The sequence below is a fragment of the Apis florea genome, unplaced genomic scaffold (genome assembly GCF_048593485.1).
Source record: "Apis florea isolate Af1SG1 unplaced genomic scaffold, ASM4859348v1 contig_3367_pilon, whole genome shotgun sequence".
Taxonomy (NCBI): Eukaryota; Metazoa; Arthropoda; class Insecta; order Hymenoptera; family Apidae; genus Apis; species Apis florea.
This window is the reverse complement of record NW_028256746.1, coordinates 231,821-257,941: the sequence shown is the minus strand read 5'-3', so window position 1 is coordinate 257,941 and position 26,121 is coordinate 231,821. Positions and strand designations below refer to the sequence as shown.

The following is a 26,121-nucleotide window of genomic DNA, read 5'->3' as shown; positions in this document are numbered from 1 at the left end:
ATTTATTTGTGCAAAATATATATATATATATATATATATATATATATATATAAAATAGATAAAAAACATATAAATTTGAAAAATTAAACATTTTAATTGACAAAAAATTTATTATATATCTTTTTAAAAGCTTGATTTTTTTTGTATTGATATTATTAATTATAAATATAAATTATATTTACACAAATTGTCTTTTTATACACTCGAAAAAGGTATGATATAAAACAGTTTCAAAGTTTATTTTACTACTATTCAAGGACGCAATGGAATACATGGATCGCCTGTATGCCATCTGGATAGTGTCAATAGTCACTTCTAGTAGATATAATAAAGGACAATCGAGTTGTAAAGAATGTGTATTTTTCTGTGTAATTTAGTACAGTTTTTTCAATCAAACATTTTTACAACCATCTGTACAAAATATAAATAGTTATAAATTACTTTAATTTAAATTTTTCCTAAACAAATTTTAATTAACTATTAATTAAACATTATAAAGCTGGTGATATTATGTCTTTTATAATGATTTTACTTATGATTGTTTTTATTTTACTAATTAATTAATAATTAATTAAGAACTACGTTAATTTATATCAATCAATATTTTTTTTATTACAATAGTAAAAATTTTATGAATAATAAATGTTTTTTTATTTATTATTATTTGATTAAATTAACAACTATTTTTCTTTAATAACCATACTATATATATATATATAGTATATATATATATTTTTTTAATGAAGATTAAAATTAAGAAAATTAATATTTTTTTTATAATAAAAATTAATGAAGTTTTTAAAAAATGATTATATATATAATTTATCTGTATTATTTATATCTGTGGTACTGTTGCTACTGATTAAAAAAAAAGTACAAATATAGATGTACTTATGTATATATATGTATGTACTTACATATTTACTATACGTAATATACCATATAAATAAATATACTAAATAACTAATAAAAAAAATTTAATGATAATTTTTTTTAGCAATTATATTATTAATAGATAGATTATTATTCTAAACGAAGTTATAATCACTTATAAAAAAAAAAAGAAAAGAAAAAAAAAATTATAAGAATTATAATATGAAGAATTATCATGTCAATGAATTTTATAACCTATATAGACTTTAAATATATAAATATATTCAATAATAATAATGCTAACTTATATTAATAATTATGATGAATTAAATTAAATTTTATTGAATTTTATTGAAACTTTTTTGAGGCTATATTGTTTTCATAAAATGATTACGAAAAAGTAAAATAATATTAGATAGCAATATTTGTAAATATTAAACTATACAATAAAAAAAGATTCTAAAATTTGTATTTCTATAAATATTTAGAAATATACATATATATATCATAAAAATATTAAAGTTTTAGATATAGATAAATGTATCAATATATTAATAATAATGATTCAACTTAATTTTAAAAAATATGAGAAAAATTTATAGTTTTTAATTGATAATTACTTGATATAATTATTTTATGTGATAATTTAGAAATCTTTTATAATTTTACTTATAAATAAAATTTTTATAGAAAATCAACTATAATATTATTATTATAGAAGATATTAAAATATTATTCACTTTAATATATACACTTTATTATATATACATAATATATATATATATATATATATATATATATATATATATATATATAATTATTAAATATGTGCAATTATATATCAATAAATAAAATTAATATCAAAATAAAGGATTGTATTACGTATATTATAAAAAAGATAAAATCTAATTGAAAAATCATATTATATATTTTATGTATAACTTTTTATAATTCTGTAATCAATTGTGATGATTTAAATATTGTAAACTACAAATTACATTACATTACATATGAAATTGACCGCCGAATTGAAAGACACATTGTAGACAAAGAAAATTCGCCCTTGAATATTAATGGCTTTTATCTGAAGCAACGTTTACAAACATTTTCAAGTGGTTTAAGCTTAGTTGAACGAAGAATAACGTACTTTTAAGTTTTTATTCCAATATAAATGATATTATGTTGGTATTGGAAACGTTGTTGAAGAAATATCCAAAAGTAATTTTATCTTAATTTTATTTGAATATAAATTATGTAAAAAAAAAAAAAAAAAAAATAAATAAATAAGAAAAAACATTTTCTTTATAATTTACAACTAAAAAAAAAGATTTATAAAAAGACTTATGCTAATAGAAATAACATGAGTTTGTTAATGTAATGAACAATATTGTAAAAAGTGAAATGAAAATTAAATCATTATTTTAGAAATTTTATTATTTAAAAAATTTTTTGAATTGAATTTGTCCATTAATGTGATTGTTTCATTTAAATAAATTATTAATAAATTTTTAATATAAATATAATTTTTCATCATTAAAAATTTTATTATTTCAAATTATTATACAATTCAAAAAAGGCACAGGTTCATTAAAACCTTATTACATATCTGAAGGAATGAAACGCAGTGCAGAAAACGCATGCGCATTGATTCAATACTCGATAGCTGATTCGCCAGAATTTTTTTCCTTTAAGTTGGCTGCTCTGTCAGCTCTTTGTTCATAGTGGCAACGGTTGAACATTGTCAGCGTTTCTACTCTTACGGTTGGGCGGTCTCATTCGTCTTTCGACAGTTGCGGAAGACGATCTGTATTATCGATTTGTTCGATTTTTTTCAAATAAACCTCGCTTATCTTTCTTCGTCAACAATCAAAAAGTAAGTTTTTTTCAAATTAAAGTAACAATTATTCATAGTTAATACTGATCAGCCATATTTGCCGGTAATTATGTTTTGTTTTACTGATATGCACGTGTCATATTTATTATGCTTTAAAATTGGATATATTTAATTAGTATTGAATGTCACTTATATATATTTAAACAAAAAAATATCGGATAAAATGAAGTTCAATATTATGTGAACAATTAATGCTTTATATTTTCACAAATAAATATTTTGCATTGAAGGATTCAAACAAAGCAATACTAAAGAGGGGGGTAAATTATTGGGTCAGAGAAGAAAAAAAGTCAACAAAACTGTTTTGTTTTGTAGATTTTTTCTTTTTGTTAAATTTTCAAAGCAAGTAGTTGATATTTATGTAAAAAGAAATATATTCTATAGTTCATATCGATTTTTCTGTGAGGCAGTTTTTTATATTAGTATGTTTAGAATTAAACTTTTTATAAATTGTTCATTAATAATTGTTTCGATAATTTTTAACCATTTTTAAAGTAAATATAATCATTGTACTAGATAAAAATTTTAATAAATTTAAAATCAATACTTTATTATGAATATGTATGAATGTTATTATGAGTATATGTGAATGTGTTGTGAATATGTGATATATACATGTATATATATACACGAAACGCTTCTATTATTCGTAATATCTCTAAGAAATTTTGTTTATAATATTTCTTAAAATTTTTATATCGAATATTATAAGCTTTATATATATTATACATAAGCTGATTATAGTATAATTTTTTTAAATTCTTTATATTGCAAAACTATAAATAAAAAATATGTTACAGAATATAATGGGTGATGACTGGGGCAAAACTGTTTCTTACACTAATGAAAAAGATCAATCTTACGTAAGTGTAAATTTTTTTCATTTAATAAATAATTATTAATAGTAAATTAATCGTATATTCATTTTTATATTAGTTCGACGAAGGTGGACGCAGTTATGGAAAAGGAAGAGGATTTATAATACAAAACAACAATAACGATGATTGGCATGTGGGTAAAAAAAATTCCAAGAGTGGAAATATAAATGATGGTGAATTTAATGATGAAAATTATTGGCAATGTAACGATAAGAACACTGATTTTGAAGAAACTGGTAAAGGTAGAGGTAGAGGTCATGGTAAAGGAGTATCTAAAGGAAGAGGAGGTAATCGTGGAAGAACAGGATTTAATAATAGAAATAAAGATGGTGACGATAATAATGATTATAAGGATAACGATTATGGTAATCAGGATAATAGAAATGATAGACGAAAAAAAACATTTGCTGCTCGAGAAGATAATGACGACGAAGAAGTAAAGCCTAAGGAACAATATATCCCACCAGAATTACCTAGCGATGAAAAATCATTATTTGAAAATGGTGTCGAGATAGGCATTAATTTTGATAAATATGATAATATACAGGTTAACGTGAGCGGAGAGAATGTGCCTGAACCGATAGAAAGTTTTGAGGCAGCTGGTCTTAGAAATATTGTTTTGGACAATATAAAAAAGTCTGGATATAAAAAACCTACTCCTGTACAGAAACATGCTTTGCCAATTATTATGAATGGTAGAGATTTAATGGCTTGTGCCCAAACTGGTTCAGGAAAAACCGCTGCATTCGCAGTCCCTATTATAAATACATTATTAGAGAGATCTGTCGATTTGGTTGTAACTTCGACATATTGCGAACCACAAGTTGTCATCGTGTCGCCCACTCGAGAACTTACCATACAAATATGGCAACAAATTGTTAAATTTTCACTCAATTCAATTTTGAAAACTGTAGTTGCATATGGTGGAACATCTGTTATGCATCAAAGGGGAAAGCTCTCCGCTGGTTGCCACATACTTGTAGCAACGCCTGGAAGATTATTAGATTTTGTAGAAAAAGGAAGAGTAAGATTTTCTTCTGTACAGTTTCTCGTATTGGATGAAGCTGACCGTATGTTAGACATGGGATTTTTACCTAGTATCGAAAAGATGGTGGATCACGAGACTATGGTTCCTTTGGGCGAAAGACAGACATTAATGTTTTCTGCCACTTTCCCGGATGAAGTGCAACATTTGGCAAGAAGATTTTTAAACAATTATTTGTTCCTTGCAGTTGGTATCGTAGGTGGAGCTTGTTCAGACGTGGAACAAAACTTTTACGAAGTTGCTAGAAATAAGAAAAAAGACTTGCTCAAAGAAATATTAGAAAGAGAAAATGATTCGGGTACATTAGGTGGCACTCTAGTATTCGTTGAGATGAAAAAGAAAGCCGATTTTATTGCCGTTTTCTTATCTGAGAATAATTATCCTACTACCAGTATTCATGGCGATAGATTGCAGAGGCAAAGGGAAGAAGCATTAGCTGATTTTAAAAGTGGAAGGATGTCCATTTTAGTAGCTACGGCAGTTGCTGCAAGAGGTTTAGACATTAAAAATGTTTCGCACGTTATAAATTACGATTTGCCAAAAGGGATTGACGAGTACGTTCATCGAATTGGAAGAACTGGACGCGTAGGAAATCGAGGACGAGCGACTTCTTTCTTCGATCCCGAAGAAGATGCACCATTACGAGGTGATCTCGTCAGAATATTGAAGCAAGCAAATCAATCCGTACCAGATTGGTTAATGGGTGGAAACGCGACTAGGAATTTCATGCCTGGAAGAGGTATAAGCAAATTTGGAGGTGAAGATGTTAGAGAGGTATGTGTATATTTTTAATATTTTTTTTTCATTCTAATATTGTAATTGAAATAATATATAATAGTAATTAGAAAATAAATAATATGTGTATATATATACATATAAATATATTATAATATTTGTATACAGTCTGAAGGATTCGCGGAAGAATATACGGAAGAAGCGTATTCCGTATCACAAGAACCGGAAGAGGAATGGTAGAAAATTTATTTTTTCCAATCTAAGTATGTTTTATCATATTATTCTTAGAAACAGGGTAGTAAAGCTTTGTTTCTTTATTCGCTCTAAGTCAGAGGTACAAAGAATTTTCTATTCATTATATTTTTATATATTTAACGTTAATAATCCAACAAGATTAATACATAATACTAGTAACTTTTCTTTTATCTAAATAAACAGTAATTAATAACTTATTTATATGAAATAGACTGGATTGTAAACCTGTTTAGAACTATAAGTTACATATGAGATAATATAATGTTAGTTTTGTTGATGCGAAGAGTTTAACTTTAAGAGATAATACGCAATTTGCGAAAACGTTCCAATTGTATTTTTGAATACAAGTTTATCTCATTGTATCGATCGTACAAATATTAGCTTTTAAGACCAAATCATGAAATTATTATACGTAAAGACGCAACACTTTATTTTATAAAACGGTACTCTCTAATATTATGTTAAGTGTTTTGTACGTTCCTTTTTATAATAAAAAGTTGTAACGACGAACTATTTTGAATATTTTTTAATCATTTGTCAAAAAAAAAAAAAGAAATCAATTATCGAAAAGAATCCTTTTATAATTTTAGACAATTCATGTAGACGATTATACGTTAAAGTAAAAATGTTTGTACATACCGTCATTCATAGCCATATCCATCAAATGTAAATCCTCATCGTTAAGAAGAGACGAAAGAAAACCATCGGTAGTTTGATTTATCGAATCGGAAGTTGGTGTATGATAATACATCATATCTGCCGGCTCGGATTTATAAGCTGCTCCACTCTCCGCACCCATCGGTTCGCTACTGTTCGTTAAATTCATCGACGTTGCTACAGCCGAGCCCAAATTTGATGATCCACCTGCATCAATTAACATTTCAGTTCCAAAACGGTTTAACAGCCGATAATATTTTTTTTTATACTTTTTTTTAAATTTTATAATCGTATAATTAATAGTAAAAATTATAATATCATCGCATAAGATAAAATAAAATATATTTCACAGATGACACGGGAAGATTTTAATTTTTGATTTCATCGAGTAATAATTTAAACAGAGTTGTCGAAATTTTCTGCGTAAAATACTTACCTACATTGTGGTAAGGGCTCGTCGAATTAAGATCACCCACCGGTGGAGCCAGAGTGGCATTGTGAAGCAACACGTTACGTTGTGCTTCATAATGACTGTGGCTTATACCGTGCCCTGGGTATCCAGGATGAGTATGTGGAAAATGTTCTGGTGCACCAGGTAGCGATAAAAGAGATGCTAGATCTTGCCACCGTTGTTCCATGCTCATTGCACGCATGAATGGCATGCGACCCTGAAATGTACAAATTACGAATCAACACAAATTTTCTTCTTCATTAACTTTTCGAACGTTTAAACTTTAATAATTTTATTGATCCGACGATCTGCCATTCCGAACATGTTTTAATCGCTAATTTTATTTTTTTCTTTAATAAAATAAAATAAATCTACCTATCTTTATTACGTCCTTTTTCTTTTGCTTCGTTACAAAATATCTATCCAGTGTCACGCGTATAGAGTCCCGCGGTTATCGAACCTGTCAAATCTCAACTCGTAGGATGGATCGTCGGAAACCCTGCTGATCGCGTAGGTGTTGGCCACACGTAAGAACGGCCAAGATATTAATGATTTCGGTGTCACGAGTATCTTTTGAACTGTGTGGAAACGTTGATCATGATCAAATGTCAAACTATCGGCTCGAATATGGAAATTATCGGAGAGAATAATTTTTATTCGAGGTGCAACGATGCGCTAAAGGGAACTCTTTCAAGCAAGCGTACGTAACGCGATCTCGATCGTGATCGTTTACCCTTCTTTATTATGGTTAATAATGGACTCGAGCAGTAGATCATCTCGATCGGAATTTACACGGATAATAATCTAAACGTAAAAACCTATCGTTTAAACGTACGAAGCGAGTTATCAAGCTTGCTATCAACAAGATTCGCTTTAATATTCAAGGGCATAAGTAAGTGTTGAAAATGAGAAAAATGGTGGGAAAGGAAAAGATAGGTTAGAAAGAGGAGGAAAGGAGTACGCGTAAGCGCGGTAGTGGCGCTTAATGCAGGTTAGCATTGTCGCTAATGCATCGAGCGCAAGAAGAAGATGAATAGAGAAACTGGCTGAGATTGTTGTTCGCTCGCATCAATCAGTGGCCCGTGCAATCTGTGGAGCGCGACGCCTTTAAGGTGATTCTCGCTTGTCACCGCATCTGTCGGCTGTAGGCCGCCAAATGTAGGACGAGACGTTTGTTCCGCGACCATTTGTCCTCCATATACCGAATCGCGGGTTTCTAATGGCGCGCAACTTTACGCTCGTTCGCCGTTTCGACGCAACGCTCATGATTGAGCCGTGGATGAAAAAAACTCAACGCGTTTATACCGTTTCCAAGAACGCTTCTCGGAATTTGACGCGCACACCAGTTGCCAGTTCACCGTGCTAAAACAATTTCTCACGGTCTTTCCGCTTTATACAGTTTTGGAGATCGCGGTTATTTCCATTCCGCGCTTCTTGCACTTTCGACCAATCATTTTTCCACTATTTCTCTATCTACATTATCCATCTACCGCGTACCGTTTGGTTACGGTTCTGATTTTTGGATCACTGCCTGCCCTTCCTTCCTTCCTTCCCTGCGCATCGCGGACAAATTCGCGTATACACACACACACACACACACACGAGTACACGAGTGTATTCAAAGGCGTGTACGATGTTGGCTCGCGTCACAGGCCGTATGAATTTGCGAGATCGCGAGGAACTGGGAGGAAAGAGATCTCTCAGCGAGCGAACAGATGTTTGAAACGAGCTGTCGAGGACTTGCCAGTTTCTACCGAGCTCTCTCTTCCTTCTTCCTTTGTCCGTTTATATCTCTTTTCTATTCCTCTTCTTTCCTCTCTCCTTTCTTTTCTTCCATTTCTATCTTTACTACCTACGCTTTTCTTATCTTTTTTCTTTTTGCCAATTATTATCGTCGCAATAATATAAATCGGAATAATCAAGTTTGCGAGCTAATCTTTTTTAATCTTGCGCGAGATATTTATCTTTTTCTCTCTTTAATAAAATCCTTTAGAAATCTTTTTAATCAATATCCGATTTTTATTTACTCGAGACGACAGTCTCTCTCTCTCTCTCTCTCTCTCTTAGTAAGTTTTGCATTTTACATTTGTATATCGATGGTAATCGAGATTGATCGAGAAGGAAAAGAAGACAGCGATCAACCGGGTATTCGATACCTGCCAGCATCGTTTACTCTAACGTCCCTTCGATCGCTTACCTACTTTTTACCTCGGCGCATCGTTCGTGTTTTCGTACGTGACTGCCGGTAAAGCTCGTTTCTGTCACGAAAGTTGTGAATCAAAATATCCAGGGATACCGATTCAATCCCTCACACTTTACAGCCTATAAAAAAATATTTTGTCTCTCGTCTCCGTATCTCGTATATTTTCTCGTGTATATTCGAAATTGTTTACGTTTATACCGCATTCGATCGTTATTAAATTCATTCGTTATATCCATTTACCAAAAATACTGATACGGTATAGATACAGATTATCTTTTGTAAAATTTCTCAAGATCGTCGATAAGCCATCGAAGAAAATCGCGCACGGATAGAACAAAACGGAGTGGATCGAAATTATATTAATTATATTCGCGTTTCAAGGATATCGCAAGGATTATTGTATTTGTATTTGCTGTTTATAGGCGGACGGAGAAGTTTGATGATCGCTTCGCGAAGAGGTAAATTCGTTTCACACATCTTGGATAGTTCATACAGCGACGCATTATGTATTTCACAGTGCATAAGTCCACCAGCTGTTTGGAATCTCTCCGACCAACGGAAAGGAATTGTGACGCCCCGTCGCGTTGCTTCGTTCTTCGTGAAAATTGCTTGATCGTACGTGAGTACGACGAACGTACCTTGAGAATAAGTCTAAAAACTGGATTTTCTTTATAAAATCGTCCCTCGCGTAGCGAGGAGGGAAAAAAAAAAAAAAAGAAAAGAAAAGAAAAATAGACGAAAATAATAATAATAATAATAATAACAAATTGTCTCGTACGGAAGGAAGATTCGACGAATTTCGAATTTTCTACTCGAATGTAGAATCTGGTAAAGGGAAAAATGGGTTGGTTAACCGAATAAGATAATCTCGTGGCGAGGTATATTATCGAGAAAATACAAGTAATTAAAGATACGCGGAGAAAGTATGCGCATTACGTATAGTCGGCGGTACACTGTGACGGCTAATGGGCCAAGATATTAATTATGATTCATTCAGATAGGCATCAGATTAATGCGGCACTGGCATGGGTTACCGCGGTGGGCTCGCGGCGAGTCCTTCGCGTGTATCGTTACAAGTGCATCCTAATGTCTCGGTCGGTCTCCGTCTTTCCTCTCATTTCCATATTACATACCTCGTTCCTCTTATTAATTTCGTCTTACGACTCTTCTCGCTCGCGATCCAACGCGCTCAACCTCCATCTTCTCCGCGCGGCTTCCACAGATCGCCCTCTCTCACGATCTCCGTTCCTTCCTTCCTCTTCTTTCGTCTCTTTATCTCCGCGCATCGCTCTCTTCTCTCTTTTCCATCCTAACCCGATCTTGCGTGTAAATATTATCGAAAGTCCAAGGATACCAAACGTATTATTTCTTCTTCTTTTTACAACTCGAAGTATTTTAAACGAATATCATCAGAATAGCGGACGTAACGAATGTCCGTCAATCACGGTCAAAGGTCGTCCTTCGATGATCGATATCCGCTCGCTTAACTTTATATCGTTACGAGACGCGGGCAAAATTCAAAATGCAATCCGATCGATCGACGTTATTCAATGGTTTTCTTCTTCTGCTATTCCGATGTTTAATTAATTAAAAAACGGATTACCATGATTTATCATCTTGTTCACGAGCTCGTTTTCTCCTACGAAAGTTAAATCTCCTTTCGAAAATTTTCTTCCGCGTGATCGAGTTACGCCATCGTAGTCAAATTATCTTCCAATCCTTGGAGCGAGATCGTCCGATCGTCAAAATTAACATTCGTTCGCCGATTTTTATATTCGTCAGGTTCCTTTAAATTTGCAAATGAAAATTCTAAAACTAAAATCAGGATTCCGCTTATTTGTCGTAAATCGTATTTGCCATAGAGATTAAAAGCACGCGTATTTAAATATTTTTGACGTTACACGGGAATCATCGTCTTTTGAACTTATTAGCGCAAAGATTAAATTATTCTGCATTTCTAATCCTTCCAACTATGTGATCACCACCGCAGGATAAACGTTGCGGCTGTAATTACTATTACGTTCTGATGCGCTCACGTTTCTTCTCTCGTTCTCTCGCGCGGAACCCTTCTTCCACTTCTTCTCGTTCGTTATCCGCGAACAGAGCACACGATCCTCCATTTATTTTTTAATTATTCTCTGTTCTCCAAGAGCCGCTCTTTCTACATTATTATCGTGTATTGCGTTATAATTCACAACATTTTATTATTCCCTCGTTTTTCTTATTTACCAAATTACTTTTAATTTCGAATCTATCCGATATAATTTCGATCCTTCGATTTCGAATATTATTAGAATCGAACGCGTGATTCTAATCATCGTAAAATATGTTTATTCTTTCGATCGGAATCGGGGAAAGAATAAAGATTTTCATCCGGTTATATACTTAACGATGTTTGAATACCGATATCGAATTTATAGCGGAACGTTCGACATCGACGATGATGTTTAAACCGGTTTAAACGCGGTTAAATTAGTAACAAAGACGATTAAGATAAGTAAGAAAGGATAAGCGACGAGTAGTAAGTAAAGATTGGTAGCTTAATTACAATTTAAAATTTTTAGGCGGACATTTTTTAATCTTTTTTTGCTGAAAAAGATGGATGGGCAAACACGGTGTGAGAATGCGAAACGATTCGTGGAGGAAAATCGAGCGATCTCGATATAAAGATATACGCGTAAAAATCTGCGAAGAGCAAAACTTTTGGTATATCGACACGAGGATTAAACGCATCTTCGTCACGGAAGAATTTTTTCCCCGTGGTATTCGCGTATGGGCGATAACGATATTTAAATTTCGCGTTATCGAGAACAATGTTACGCCATTAGGAATATTATAATAATAAAAGAACGGAATGGCGCGGAATAGTTGATTCCTTCGATGGTGGCGCGACACGTTCAAGGCTGTTGGCGAGGAATAAAAATCCGACGATAGACGTAAGAATATAGCGTGGCGAGTATAATAGACCGTGTTACATACGTCGTCCGCATCTTGGTAGTACGGTAACAAGTAGCAATTACAGGTGAGTGAGGTCAGTGTTAATACGACGGTCGCGTGAGAGAAGAGTTCCAAAAATGATACGGTTCGCGACACCGTGTCTCGTTGCGCAATCCCTCCGTACAATACGCATCCTACCTCTCTTAGGCAAAACTCCCGCCACCGTCATATACATATGTATTAATTTACCTCGCTCATTACGTATTGAGAGAGCCCTGTGGACGTTCGACGCTGGATATTACATGTCCGCGGCGTATACCAATTACCGCTTTGCACGCTTCCACGTTAAACGCAAGGTCGCGACATCGCTACGTATATCTCTTTTTTTTCTTTTTTACCCCCCATCCCCCAACCAAACTTTCTCGTCTCTCTTTCGTCGAACGTGTGCAACGCGCAACGATACGGAGCGATAAATACGATACGAAGGATAGAAAGAAGAAATGGATCGGAGTGAAACTGGATGTTTTTTTTTTTTTTTTTTTTGTAAAAATAAGAAGCGCGATGAGTTGTGAACGCGGTGTAATATTCGTTATTTCATAGAGATATTGCGTTATAATTATCTATCGTTGTGTCGTAGAAAAAAAAATAATAACGTCGATAAGAATACGAACGTTCGATACTTTCAAAATTATCCTATTATAGTAATAAGCGCATATGCAAAATAAGCGAGTAGCATCTACCTTCGTTACCTTAGATACGTAATTTAACCGTCGAACAAACTACTTTTCCGATCTTCAACAACGAATTCGTTCAATTCGTGGTAAATCGATATTTTTCTTTTTACGTCTTTTATCCCATTATATAATAATACAATTATCCTTGATGTGCGAGAATACGTGTATACCTGTAACAAACCTTCGTCCACAATCGGATTCCAACATTCTGAAGTAGCTTGATATTGTTGTTGTTCGATGCTCTGTGAATGAGGCTTAACGATAAACTGCTGCACGTCATTCATGTGTGTCTGTTGCGATTAACGAATATTCATTCGCTCGACGGTGTGTATTATCGGAACGATTTAACAACAACAAAAATAATAAGAAATAATAATAATAATAATAAAAAATGATCGATTCACGCTCTATCTAAATTTTTCTTCAATTTTTCTCGAAGGGATACAAAACGAAAATGAAAACGAACTGGTGTTAACTAGTCGATAGTCGACCGATCGTACAGGGGACGGAATGTTTCCACCACGCGAAAATAAGATCGATCATCGTGGTATTAATAAGAATTTCAAGAATACACCGAACGATACGATACGGAAAAACACGCACTTTTATCAAACTCGCGATACTCGAATATCGAGATAATTGTCCTTAAACGAGCAACGATAACAATAATGTCCTTCTGCCGCGAATCATCTTACTCGAAATGCGTGTAAAAAGAAAGAAAAAAAAAAAAAAAAAAGAAAGAAAGAAAGAAGAAAAATGGAAGAAACGATTATCCCACGAAGCGCGCGTACCGAATCACACATTCCGTTCGATCCTTTTTTTTTTTTTCTTCTCTTTCTCTCTCTCCCCCCCCAAGGAAATCGGCGATCAGAAGAGGCTAGAGAAACACAACACTTTTCCAAGTCGCACAATCACGTTTATCGAAACGAAATTACATTTATCCGGGGACATTGGCGTAACGACTTAACGGGACAAAGTTTTTCAACGGGAGGGAAAAACGGCAAACTAATTTTCCACAAGGTTTACGTTTACTTCGAACCGCATGTCGTCCGCGAGTGGCAGGAATACAACGCGATCACGATCGTGTGCACGGTGAACGATCATGGTAGGGGTCCCCGTGTTCTCTGATTGGCGCAAGTTTTCAGCTATGCTTATTCACGTGCATGCAAGACCTGGGCACGTAAGTACGCATTGCGTCACGTTTCGAGTCTCGTCGAGGACTATGTATCTCGGTAGGTCATTGTCACGATCGTCCTCCTCTTCGTGCCTGACCACACGGCTTTTCTCGCGGCGAGCACCACCACGCCGGGTCACGCCACAGCCTACCAAAACAACCCGCTATCTTCTTCCTCTCCATCAACTTGAAACTAAAACGCCGCGTCTCGTTAAAACGTTTTCTTCTTCTTTCTTTTCTCTTTTTCTTCTCTGCGAAATCTCGCGGATTTCGATCCGAGCGACAGACGTTCACCGCATTAACCGATATTATCTCGGTTGGATGGTACGCGCGGCTCTTATGTGTGTCAGTAGGTTCGAAGAAATACGATGGAAGTTGGAAAATATAGTGCAACCTCGATCACCGAAATAACTATTTCTCTTTCTACCCGCGTCTCTCCTTTCTCGCGCGCATACTCGTGCGTGCGTATACCTACGCGTGTGTGAATTAGGAGAGAGAAAAAAAAAGAGTAGAAAAAAAAAAAAAACAAACAAAACGCTTAATTGCGTAAATCGATCGAGAAAGAAATTGATTAAACGATGATCCCCCGAATCGACACTTGTTCGAGATAATAGGAAGAAAGGTATCTCGAGATGGGATCGGTGAAATTTAGAACGCACAATTCATCTCGATGTTAATACGAATTGCGATCGCAATTGTGATTAATCGTGGTGATAGCGAGTTTAAACACCGGTATTTTATCATTTATAATTTCTAAATTCATCTTACGCGAATATTTAAATCATCTGCGTATCTTTCTCGCGTATCGATATCTTTCGTAAATCAACGGATCGTAAATCATAACGTTATGATTGATTTTTAATGATAATGATTATTTATATCGATAGAATTTTTCCTCTTTCTTTTTGTTTTTATAAAAAAATAAATTCTATGCTTATATTGCTATCTATTTTTCTTTCCTTACATTTCATAATTATTTATGATTATTTAATTCCTGTTTGTTTCGAATCATAAATCCAATTAACATAAGATTATACATCTTATATTTTTTTCTACCTTTTTTTTTTTTTTTTTTACTCTAAAATGAATAAAGATATAAGAATGTAAATAATTATTTCTATAATAATAATATGTCACTTCGTATCGCGCGATAAGCTTGTAAAATCGCGTTTACATATTACATAGTTGCACAGTTAACATATTTGAAAAATTTATATGCAAGTATATAGGATAAACTGGTTAGACTGCAAATGTTATTTAACGAAAACTGGTTACAGATGATGGATAAACTATTTTCTAATTAAACCATCTGGAATGTCATATCTAAATCAGAAATGATATCCAATCTGTATACCCTTTCTTCTCACATACATACTTGTGTATATACTTGTGTATATGGAAATTTTTCGAAATCGAAAAAATCGAAATTCTTTCTCCGATGGATATCGAAGTCATCGATAGTTTCTCGAATGCCAAATCTTTACGCGAATCGTAAAATTTTCTATATAATGAAATTTGTTCGAGAACACGTCGGCGTATCGATCGGCGTTATATATCGGCGTTCAATAATTCTTTAATATTATATTTATAAAGTTATAAATATAATATTATTTGAACGATATCACAACATATTTGACATATCATAAATCGGATTTGTTATCTTAAATTTATCGCTGGACAAATGTATTTATGCTATTTGCGATCATTTTTTAAACAAACTAAACTAAAACAAACAATATAATTTCTCAATGATATTTAAGAGCAATGATTTTTATCCGAAAAATAATTTTCGCTTAAAATATAATCAAAACTAATGTGTGTGTGTGTGTGTGTGTGTGAGAGAGAGAGAGAGAGAGAGGAGAGGAGATAAAAATGAAAAACAAGAATGGAAAGTAATGTTAATGGATTAATAGATTGTTAATAGAAAATTGTTTAAAGTGTAACGATAAAAAAATTTTGTCAACAATGAAATGTTATGTAAATAAATATTAATTTGATTTCACAATCAGAAATATATAACTTTCTTTTAGTTTTTAATTTGAACGTAAAAATAAATACAATGAATATCGATATGTAATGCAAGTAGCAATTTACTAAAATGATGACTATTAATCAAATTATCGTAGAAAAAAAGATCGATATACGTAAAAGTTGATTGAATTTTCATCTTTTTTCATCTTTGTATCTTTATTCATTTTAACAATTATTTGCACATAGCGATTTTAAATCTCTTGAATCCTGGAAGAAATTGTGAAATCTTAACAACGTTATTATCAACATTAACCATCTTCGTTCAATGTACGTTCAATGTACGTTACATCATTATAATATATATGCCGATATATAGAAAAAAGAAATATATTATATATGCATGGTGGATGCGATTTAATTTTCAAATATACGATAGATAGCAATGAAGTGATAAAACAATCTACCAGATTGCAAATACTTATTATGCTCCATACTTAATGAATAATATAAATACTCAAGATTTAAGCATCTCTTTATAACGGTCTCTTTACAGTTTCAGTCTGGAATCTATCTATGATAATTCGATACAAAATTTTCTAAAAATTTTGAAAAATATGGACTTTCATTCCATAAATAAGAGAATTATTCTCATTTTATCCGGTTTACTTATTAACGCGTAAATTTTAAGACAAAAGTAGAAGAATATGGACACGTTATCTGTTAGATATTAATTCAATTAGGAGCCGATTAATTATTGGAAACTCTCTTACTTAACAAAATAAATAAAAACGCGCAATTTATTGCAGTTATATTTACGTTCTAATTGATTTCAAAACAGTAAGTTGAAAAAGTAAATCGAAAAAAAGAAAAAAAAGTAATTCGAAATAGATATAAAATATACGTAAGTACTTATATTTTTTTATGGCAAGTCCCAATCAATAAATGAGAGGTAGTTGTTTTTTTAAAGAAAATATACGATTACATATAGGAAAAAATATATAATTATTACACGTGATTAACTTTATAAAAAAAAAAAAAAAAAAAAAATTTGATGGATACAAATTTAATGTAAAAAAATGTTGATGATGTTGGTAATAAAAACGATGTAATTAGAAAACGATATAAATATGATTATACGTTCTTTCTTGGAAGAAACTTCTCTAGAAATTACGTTATATTATAACACGCGATGATTAATTACAGCGCAACAAATACAAACTCTTGATAATATTTTACTCGTAAGAATATATTTACACATATTTATAATTAAACGACGATAATTTAAACAGAGGCAAATCAAACGAAGGTAATTTAGATGGAACTGTGATACGAACTGTGACGATTAACCGTCATCTTGTTTCTTTCTGCTTGAGCCAACTATTTGTAACGATATAACGAAAACGATATAAAAATACGAATATATCTTCTTTTCTTTTCTTTCTGTTTTCTCGAACAGAGAAAAGGATAAGATAAAAAGGGGTAAAATCGAGGTCGTACGTACCTGGAAGGAACGATGGTGAGGATGATGGGGATGATGAAATTGCGGTGTGTGAATCATGTCGCCGGTCTCGGGATCCTCGCACCTCGACGACTTCGCGACCTCGACGCTGCTCGAGCTGCTTATAATCGGCGACTCGTCGTCCTTTGCACTCCTCGATTCTTCGATGCTATCTTTTTCCTTCTTCTTCACTTCCGGTTTCGTTTCCTACATATATATATATATATACATATAATGTCACATTTTCGTTTTAACGATCAGAAACTTAATCGTTCGGTTTCGAGATGATTCGCGATTCAATTCTAGAAGAGTCTAGATTCAATAATTTTTCAATATACAGAGAACTAGTTGAAATTTAAGACGATTGAAATTTTGAAACGTAATAATGTCTAGCTGTAAATTCACTTTTAACCAAAGCCTAAAACTATTAGCCCATACCTCGTTCTATCGAACCGGTTAAATGACCGGTTTTTAAATAAAAATTATATATATATATATGTATATATTTCTTTTTTTTTTTTTTTCGATTGAACGAAGGTAACAGTCGATTCAATATATATATGGCAACGATAATAAACGAAATTGATTTTTTCGAATAAGGAAAAAACTATACCTACATACGTATATATTTTAATCGTAAAGAAGAACGGGAAGCGGTCACGCAATAATATTATATCTTCGATTTCTCTTCATTCGATCCATTTGCGATCAATTTCTCGTACATATATCGTCAAAGATGCGATGCGACCAATGCTATTTTGCAGAACATGTCTGAAAATGTTACAATTACGCTTCTGTTTCGATAAAAGTCAACATTCCAATTCCTAGCAAGGATTTGATAATTTTTTTTTTTTTTTGTTTAAATCAAGAATAATTAATATCATTCCGTCCATTTTCAAAGAGATAAGATTCGGTGTTTCCTCGAGAGGTTGGAGAGTTATTGAAATTATCCTATCCTATTCCATTCTTCTCAAAGTTACATATAATTATTCCGATGTTTGCGTTTCTACTAATTCTTTTTTTTTTTTTTTTTTTTTTGTTAAGAGAGAACATGATTCTCTTAACAAAGAGGAAAGAGAAAAATAGAAATGAAAGTAGCGGATAGGAAAGGAATGAAATGTGGGTAAATAAAGATCGGGACAAACCTCTGATTGCGCCTCATCGAGGCCAACGAGTTGGAGTGCCTCCTCGAGATTGAATCCGTCGGGAAGATCCAAACTATCGTTGTTGAGAAGACTTTCGACGTTTGCGCTTGCTAAGAGACTACCTCCGAGTAAGTCCGAAGGAAGATCATTCTCGAGTTCTAAAGTGTCGGTTAATCCCAAAGAATCATCGGTTAATCCAGCCAACGGGTGATTGTCTAAATCTAGCGACGCTTCTCTAAGCAGCCGATCCTCCTCCTCTTCGATCGCGTTGTTTCCGTTTTCCTCTTGATTTCCAGAGTTGAGAATATATTCACCTGAAACACAAACCCGCGTCCAATTCGAGTTACACCGTCGTTTTCTTCTTCGTTTTTTTCTTCAAGAAGAAAGACAAAGAGTACGCGCTTCAAACGTTATTCTCGTTCGATGTTGAGAGAGAGAGAGAGAGAGAGAGAGAGAGAGGAAAAAAAATAAAAAAAAAGAAACGGAATGTTACTCGTGTTTCGTGTAATAACGACTTTTGTCGTTTCGCTCGCGGAAAGAAGGCACGCGATCAAATTATCGGTTGATGAAACGTAAGTAAGCGTAAACAGAATTGCGTGCCCAACGTACCAAAGGATCTTAAGGATCATTTAAAAATATTTAATTGCCCGCGAAATTGCATGGCACGAGCAATTACATTTCCCACTTTTCACATAGATCACTGTAATAATTCATCGCTCGCTATCGTTCATTTTCACGATCTTTCGTATTATTATTTCGAAATCGGAAGGAATAAACAATTGTCGTACGATCGGGTTACCGAGATGAAAAATGTATTACTTTGTCCACCGAATCCAAATCCAAAGCCATAGTTCTTTTTACAGGAGTCGTGTCGCTTTTTTTTTTTCTTAACTGTAACTCATAACTTTCGAACAAACGAAATATGCGAATACCAAAATGAAAGCACGTTTCATTTTATGAATTTAACGCAGCAGCCGACTGCGTTTCGAACCGAACCGAAAATTAACTTCGATCTAAATTCTACGATGCACGTTATACGTTCATTTTACGGTGAAATTTTCGAACGTGTTACGGAAAAAAAAAAAAAAAAAAAAGAAAAAAAAAAGAAAAAGAAAAGAGAATAGATAAAAACAGTTGCAGGACGATTCGAGGAAACCGGATTCACTGTGACTCGACTAAAAGTGGAGGCGCAACACTCGAAAACCGACTAGAGCCGACGGACAGGTAAAATTTGGGAGGAGGGACGGAAAAGGAAAAAAACGTAACTAATTGAGGGACAAAGGGGTGTTGTTGAAGATCCACCTGCCGGTTTGAACAACCCCTCCATGTTCCCGCCCCACGGCCAATCGCGCGTCCCTCCTCGCTCTACCCTACTTCATCCCTTACGCACGCTCCGAACGCGACGACGCCTTCGCCTCCCAGCCCTCGCCGTCGCTTTCCAAAATCGCTTTCCACGATCATTCTTTTTTCGTTTTCGCCTCGATTATATATTACCGATATATGATACCGGGAATCGACGATCGATCTTTTCGGCTGGTGCCCATAATTAATTACTCGCCTTTTCGTAGGGGAGGGAAGAAAAAAGTTGGGGGGGGGGGAGGGGAAAGAAAAAAAGAAAGAGGAGGGAGAGATTTTGAGGGACGACGAAATTATCTTTTCCTTTTTTCGGCTGGAGAGGTGATGTTATTAGAGATAATAATCTCATAAAATAATAATTCTCCGAAGGCTGGCCGAATGCGGACAGGTCGGAAAGTGAAGGACAGGCGGGTCGGCAAAAGAAGAAGAGGCTTTTCGTTCTTCTGCCTACTCTTCACGAGTAGTACGGGTATCCGCGAGAACCAAGATCCCACCTTTGGGATGGCTATTACATTAACGAGTGGTGGCGGCCATTGTCTGGTCGAAACGCGGGGCAGACCGCACGATCATGCCCACCTATAATTTCTAAACTTCAATTGCTCTCTTCTGGACGAACTGCACTATTTTTTTTTTTTTTTTTACGAATGTAACGCAAATTTAAAAAATAATAATAATAATAATAATAATAATAATAATCGGATACTCTTTTCGTTTTATTTAGAAAAGATGAAAACGAATAGATTTCTTTTTTTTTTTTTTTAGAAATACAGTTAAATAAAAAAGCGATGACACAAGCTCGATGAACAAAGATAATCAAAGAAAATACGCGTGTTTCTTTTTCTTTCTTTCTTTTTTTTTTTTTTTGAAATGGCAAAGAACGATTTTGGGGAAGGGAATGTTTGCCTGTTTAAAATCCAAAGCGAATTCGCTGGATCACGGTGCGTCTAATGGCACTTCGTTCTCGGTCTCGTTCGATTCCACGGCTTCTTTGAACTCGCGGTCGGCTTTTTCCACGGCCACGGGAACGTCGACAGATCATTTCTCACATTTCGCGCGCGTCTAACGATCATTTTCTTTTTCTTCCAGCACCCCTGCACGGGGTCGCCCTTTTTCGGATAATAATTCCTGCATTACTCGACAAAATTTTTAGACCAATGCCCCTTTCGACCGAGCGTCGAAAAAGGTATATAAGGCTGGCAGCGTTCGTGCCTCCGATACAACGCTACAGCTCGCTTCCATATAATACCAGAACGAGGGATTCCACGCCACGAATGCGCCATCACGATTGTCCTATCCTTCGATGACAAATATATCGAGGTAAATCTTATTTGCAGCCCTTGACAAAAGGGTGCCAATGACCGATACCGACACGCTTTCAACCGTCTTTCCATTTGACGTCTCATTTTCCCTCCGTTTCCTCGCTATGGAGACGTGTAAATGTCAACGCCTGAAAATTTTCAACGAGACTTACGCGCACCTGGTGCGATTATAAATAGCCCAACTCGTAATTCATCCATTCTCCGATTCGATTATTAATTGTCCCCCACCGTGTCCACCAGAATCGAGATCGAGATGGTTAATCACTTTTAACCAAAAGATTATATATTATTTAATTATATTCGTAAAACTTAGCGAAAATCGTCCCTTATTCATCGTAACAATGACAACAAAATTTGCAATTTTCGAGTTAGATAGAAATGAATTTTATTTCCCTAAAATCGTAATTTTTGCGAGAAAGGATTTTGTTGATTTTCAAAATTTCGAACGATCGAGGTTATTTTTATTGGACGCGGTTTAGATAGATTACTTAAGTTTCGGTCGACATACCTCAAAGGACGGTAATCCGTGACTGAATGAACGAAGGGATAATCCACAATTCCAACGATCACAACGTCGTGTCACAGTTTCAAAGTTTCAATCAAAATCACCTTATTACTTTTAGTTATTTTTTTTTAATTTTCACACTGTTCACATCACCGAGAGCAACGTAAGAAAGAATCGCAACGAACGAGACTTTTACCACTCTCTCGACCAAACTCGCGAATACCTCGCATCGTACACGCACTTTTTCTCCATAAAAAAAACTGTCCTTTGGCGCGAAAATACTGGAGGGGGAACTAGATTAATCTATATTGGGAGAAGATCGAGGATCGCGCGAGCCTGAGGAAACTCGGGAAACGATATATATTTGGATGGAATTTTGTTTCACGCGATTATCGCGATTATCGTGCGCGAGGAGTATCGTAACAGCCGGCACTGGCCGATGATTTTGATGCAGGCACAGCATGGAGTCGACTGATAGTCTATCGCGTAGCAAGGCATTGCCTAACCATGGCCAAGACGAGTATTGTGCCAAGCGACGGGTTCTCCGTTAAAAAACGGACCAATCACGACGGGGTTGGCTGTTATTCCAATATGGCTGCCACACAATGCGCGCTCCAGGCCTGGAGAGAAGGGAGGGAAGGTTTCTACCCATAATGCCATTCCCCGACTCCCCACTGTGACCAGGGAGCGTATACCGAGTCTCGATCGGTCCACGTAGCCACGTATCAGCTTATCCAAGGGTGCATCCTACCAACGAGTCCCGAGACTCGCTTTATCCTCGCAAAAATCTCCATCGATCTTTTACCAAAACCATTTTCCGTCTTTCCGTTTCCGATTAACAAAACTCGCGCGAGTATTCCATTCTTGCAATTCTTGCATTTAATAAATACAATTTGTGTTAAATGACAGAAAAAGAGAATAAAGGTAATAAAATGTATTTGTCCGATCGAACTTCGAGATCAGACTCGATAGATGATCGAAACACTACTGTAAAATCACTGCCGATTGTATCTAAATCCTGTCAAATGCCCGTCCCATCGATCGACCCTTTATTCTTGTGTCGTCGCTCTTATTCGAATTCCGTCACAAGATCGTCTCGCATAAAACCGGATTAGATTGGATAATTATTAATCTCTCGATGATATTTTTTAAAATAAACTACCTCGATACTTTGGAAGAATGTACGAATTGTGAGGCAAGATAGAATAATCTTTATGTACTCAACGAGTACAAATCATTGTATCGCCCTCGTCAACTATCCTAGGATAAGCGAATTGCGATCACCGACGAAAGTATATATATATATATATATATACGTATAACGTAACAATGCGTGCTCGATCTTCTGGAACGTTGGTGAAAGAATCAAGTCTAAAATCATCCTCTGTATAGGTACGATAAATAATAGTGGATGCATGAACTTGTGCTTTTCCAACATTGTGCCTCGTCCTGTAATATCTACCGATCTTTGACTTTTTCTTCAACTTCCTTATGAAATGAATACGCATCGCCGCGATAAAAATATTAACGGTACACACCTTTTTCCCTACGAAAAGATCGATATTTTTTAAATTATAAATTCGTTCCCCTATTTAATTTTTACTCCGACTCGAATTGTTTCTCATATATTTATTTGTATCATTGTTATTTTTGCGATTCGAGATTAGGATTCTTCGTTTGGAAAACGAAAAAAATTTGTCAAGTCTCATTTTTAATTTAAATTACTTAACTTGCACACAAATGCATTAAATGCATCGAGCATCGTATTTGTACGCAATATTTTTCTAAATGCGTACCGTAAAACAGAAAAAAATTGCGAAGCATATTTTTACATCATTCATATACGAATGTAGAAACAATATGAAAAAAAATTTATCAACTTGCAGAAATTATTAATACATTACATTAACACATCGTACTTACTTACGTATGCGATTGTATACAATACTTAAATATAAATAACTTTTTCGTTAGAAAAAAAGGAAAAAAAAAAAAAAAAAAATGAAGAACTTTGATTTTAAGATTTATTTTAATTAAGTGGATATTATTATTTCTTTGTGTTTTTTTTTCCTTCTATATAATTATCGTTTTCTTCGCATTTACATAATGTAACGTAAATACTTTTTTTTCTTTCGTTCCCGCTCCCCTCCCTCCCCCTTCGTAATAATACGCATCGAACAATCGAGTCGGAATATTCGATCCATCCTCGACAGATCTTCAACAAACGTTTAAACACTTTTCTCAGAAGCTGGTTCAGAATATATGTGGAATAACGATGGATCCATCTATCGGACGAGATCGAGGGTAGCGATCGAATCGAATCGTTTGGAACGGTGGATATCAGGTGGGAAGGAAGAGGCGAGCGAAGCAAAGGATCCTGTAAACGAGGTCAGAGACCTAGTTAACACCCTCGTACGCACCAGTCATTCTGGATGTCAAGTTTGCCGTCAATGAACGTTGCCACCTCATACTATGACGTTCGCTCTTCATGTTTAGCTTGCACTTTTCGTTGGCCACGCGTCCACGAGGAGAGGAACGGTAGCCCAGTCATGCTTAGGCGGTGCATTTTTCTCGTTTCGACATTCGAAAACTTCTTCCTTTGATCGCATTTGCTTCCGCATCCGTTCTCTTTACATACAGGAATCGGGCCATCGATACATCAGATTCTTCTTCGTAAATCGAATATAATCTAGTCTCGACCACGAGAATGAAATACAACGAGATTGAATTGTAATGTACTCTTCATTCTTGTGAAATCTTGCTTACGTTTTACACGGTAAGTGTAAGTTACTTCTTTCTTCTCGTCAAAATTCAAAGAATAATAAGTATTCAAACGTTAAATCAAGGTAAATCCATCGAACCGTTCGAGCAATAAATTTTCCATAGAAATTCACTCGTGTCCGTTATATTTGTATCGATTATCGGCCTATAATGTCTATAATGTCTTCTTCGCGAAGATATTTTCTAAAAAAAGATGATTTTTCGTTTCTGTACACAAGATTTTATTGGATCTTGGAGGTGTTGCAAGTTGTCATGATGCACGATTTCTCTCTCGAGTGTGCACAGTGGCACAGTGACCCATTCCACGACCGAACCGTAGTATTTCGAATCGTAGTCGAAGGAATCGATGGTTTTACGCATTTGCCTCTATGCATTTACTCAAAGATTAGAAGATTTTCTTCGTGGCATACGTGGAATAATCTAATCATCGGATTTCTCAAGAAGCGAATACTTACGAAGCGTGGAGAAGAATTTCTCCATCGTTAACGAAATTCTTCTTTTCTTTCTTTTTTTTTTTTTTTTTTTTTTTTTTTACTTTTGAAAAGAATTTCTCACGGAGAGAATCGGTTGAGAAGAAAAAATGGCTCGATGCAATAATGACAGGTTGAAGGTCGACCGTGGAAGAGAGTGTCTAGAAAGGGCTAATGGTACTCGAAGTGACAGGTCGACCTTAACCAACCTAGTCTGATACATATCTATCCTAAATCAACATGGTTCTCGGCCAGAAACTCGCCATAATGCCTACGCTTCTTTTTATTGTTTAATGTTTGGCTTTACGCTCTTCTCTATTCTTCAATTTGTATTTTGCTTGGTTCGAGTCGCAAATGTAAAATATAGACGAGAAATACGAATAATCTCTATATAATTTCGTAAAATTAGAAATAACATTGAAAAATTGTTATCGCGATCATTGTTAGAGCGAAATAATTATTCCACCATCAAAATTTTTTTTTATAATTTTCACGTAGCGAAAAATGAATTTTGATACAATGAAGATCATTCAACGAGAATTTTGAATATCCTCAGCGAAGACATATCCTTCGAAATCTCTTTCAAGCATGATTTGTAAAAAAAAAAAAAATCTCAGGAAATCGAAGAAGCAATCCGGACCAGGTATAACGCCTCTCAAAATCCTTGGAAAAGTATTTCTATTGTACAGATACAGAAGATCTTTGAAAAGTTAAAATGGGTGCCGAGAAGACGTCTCTCACCACTTTTCGCTACTAATTTTTCCCAAGTTTCAACGTTTCGACCCAACGATCGAAATATCTCTAGCGTGAAATTGACGAAAGAGACTAATCATTCTTCGATTAACGTAATCGCTTTCGTCGGGACGGAATCGATTTTCTTTATCCATACGATTTTGATCGACGGAAACAGGGAGCTACCTGGTAATAGATACGTTTACACGAGTAAGTAAAAATTCTAAGTTTGTGATTTTGAAGCGAAACAATTTTATTTAAGCGTTCAATTTCAAACGCGATTCATTTCGCAGCCAGAGAAATATATTTCGAGCTTCTTTTTCAATGCGATACGTCAGTTCTATCGTTCCGTCGTATATTTTCATCCCTAAACTCCCTCCCGTGGAAGTGCCCTCCCGAATTCATTCCGTGAATCCGTGGCGTGCAACGAGCCACGATATGAGTAATGATGCGTGCTCGTGTTACAGGGGTGGATATGGCAAGTCATGGCTCCGAGTATCCCTATAAC

General features: G+C 34.6%; 2 protein-coding genes across 6 annotated transcripts in view; one reads left to right on the top strand and one right to left on the bottom strand.

The window, feature by feature from the left end:
- cnc (NFE2 like bZIP transcription factor cap-n-collar) overlaps positions 1 to 26,121 on the bottom strand; it is a 75,566-nt gene that overhangs the window by 14,255 nt on the left and 35,190 nt on the right. For all 5 annotated transcript variants that reach the window (XM_003695484.4, XM_086911763.1, XM_012489137.3 and 2 more), the window contains exons 4-7: positions 18,451 to 18,764; positions 17,309 to 17,512; positions 6,774 to 7,005; positions 6,320 to 6,544 (exon numbers count right to left, since the gene is read on the bottom strand). In XM_003695484.4, the coding sequence (XP_003695532.1) occupies positions 6,320 to 6,544; positions 6,774 to 7,005; positions 17,309 to 17,512; positions 18,451 to 18,764 (975 nt within the window). The remainder of the gene's footprint in view (positions 1 to 6,319; positions 6,545 to 6,773; positions 7,006 to 17,308; positions 17,513 to 18,450; positions 18,765 to 26,121) is intronic.
- vas (ATP-dependent RNA helicase vasa) lies at positions 2,568 to 6,190 on the top strand. Its single transcript, XM_031917759.2, has 4 exons — positions 2,568 to 2,746; positions 3,568 to 3,630; positions 3,704 to 5,464; positions 5,594 to 6,190. Exons 2-4 carry the CDS (start codon positions 3,574 to 3,576, stop codon positions 5,663 to 5,665), a joined length of 1,890 nt encoding a protein of 629 aa, XP_031773619.2. The 5' UTR covers positions 2,568 to 2,746; positions 3,568 to 3,573; the 3' UTR covers positions 5,666 to 6,190.

Excerpts from the sequence above, each read along its gene's own strand:
- vas (XM_031917759.2), top strand. The coding sequence starts at position 3,574 with ATGGGTGATGACTGGGGCAAAACTGTTTCTTACACTAATGAAAAAGAT. Across the intron at positions 3,631-3,703 it reads ATGAAAAAGATCAATCTTAC|TTCGACGAAGGTGGACGCAG; the intron begins GTAAGTGTAAAT and ends TTTTTATATTAG. Across the intron at positions 5,465-5,593 it reads GAGGTGAAGATGTTAGAGAG|TCTGAAGGATTCGCGGAAGA; the intron begins GTATGTGTATAT and ends ATTTGTATACAG.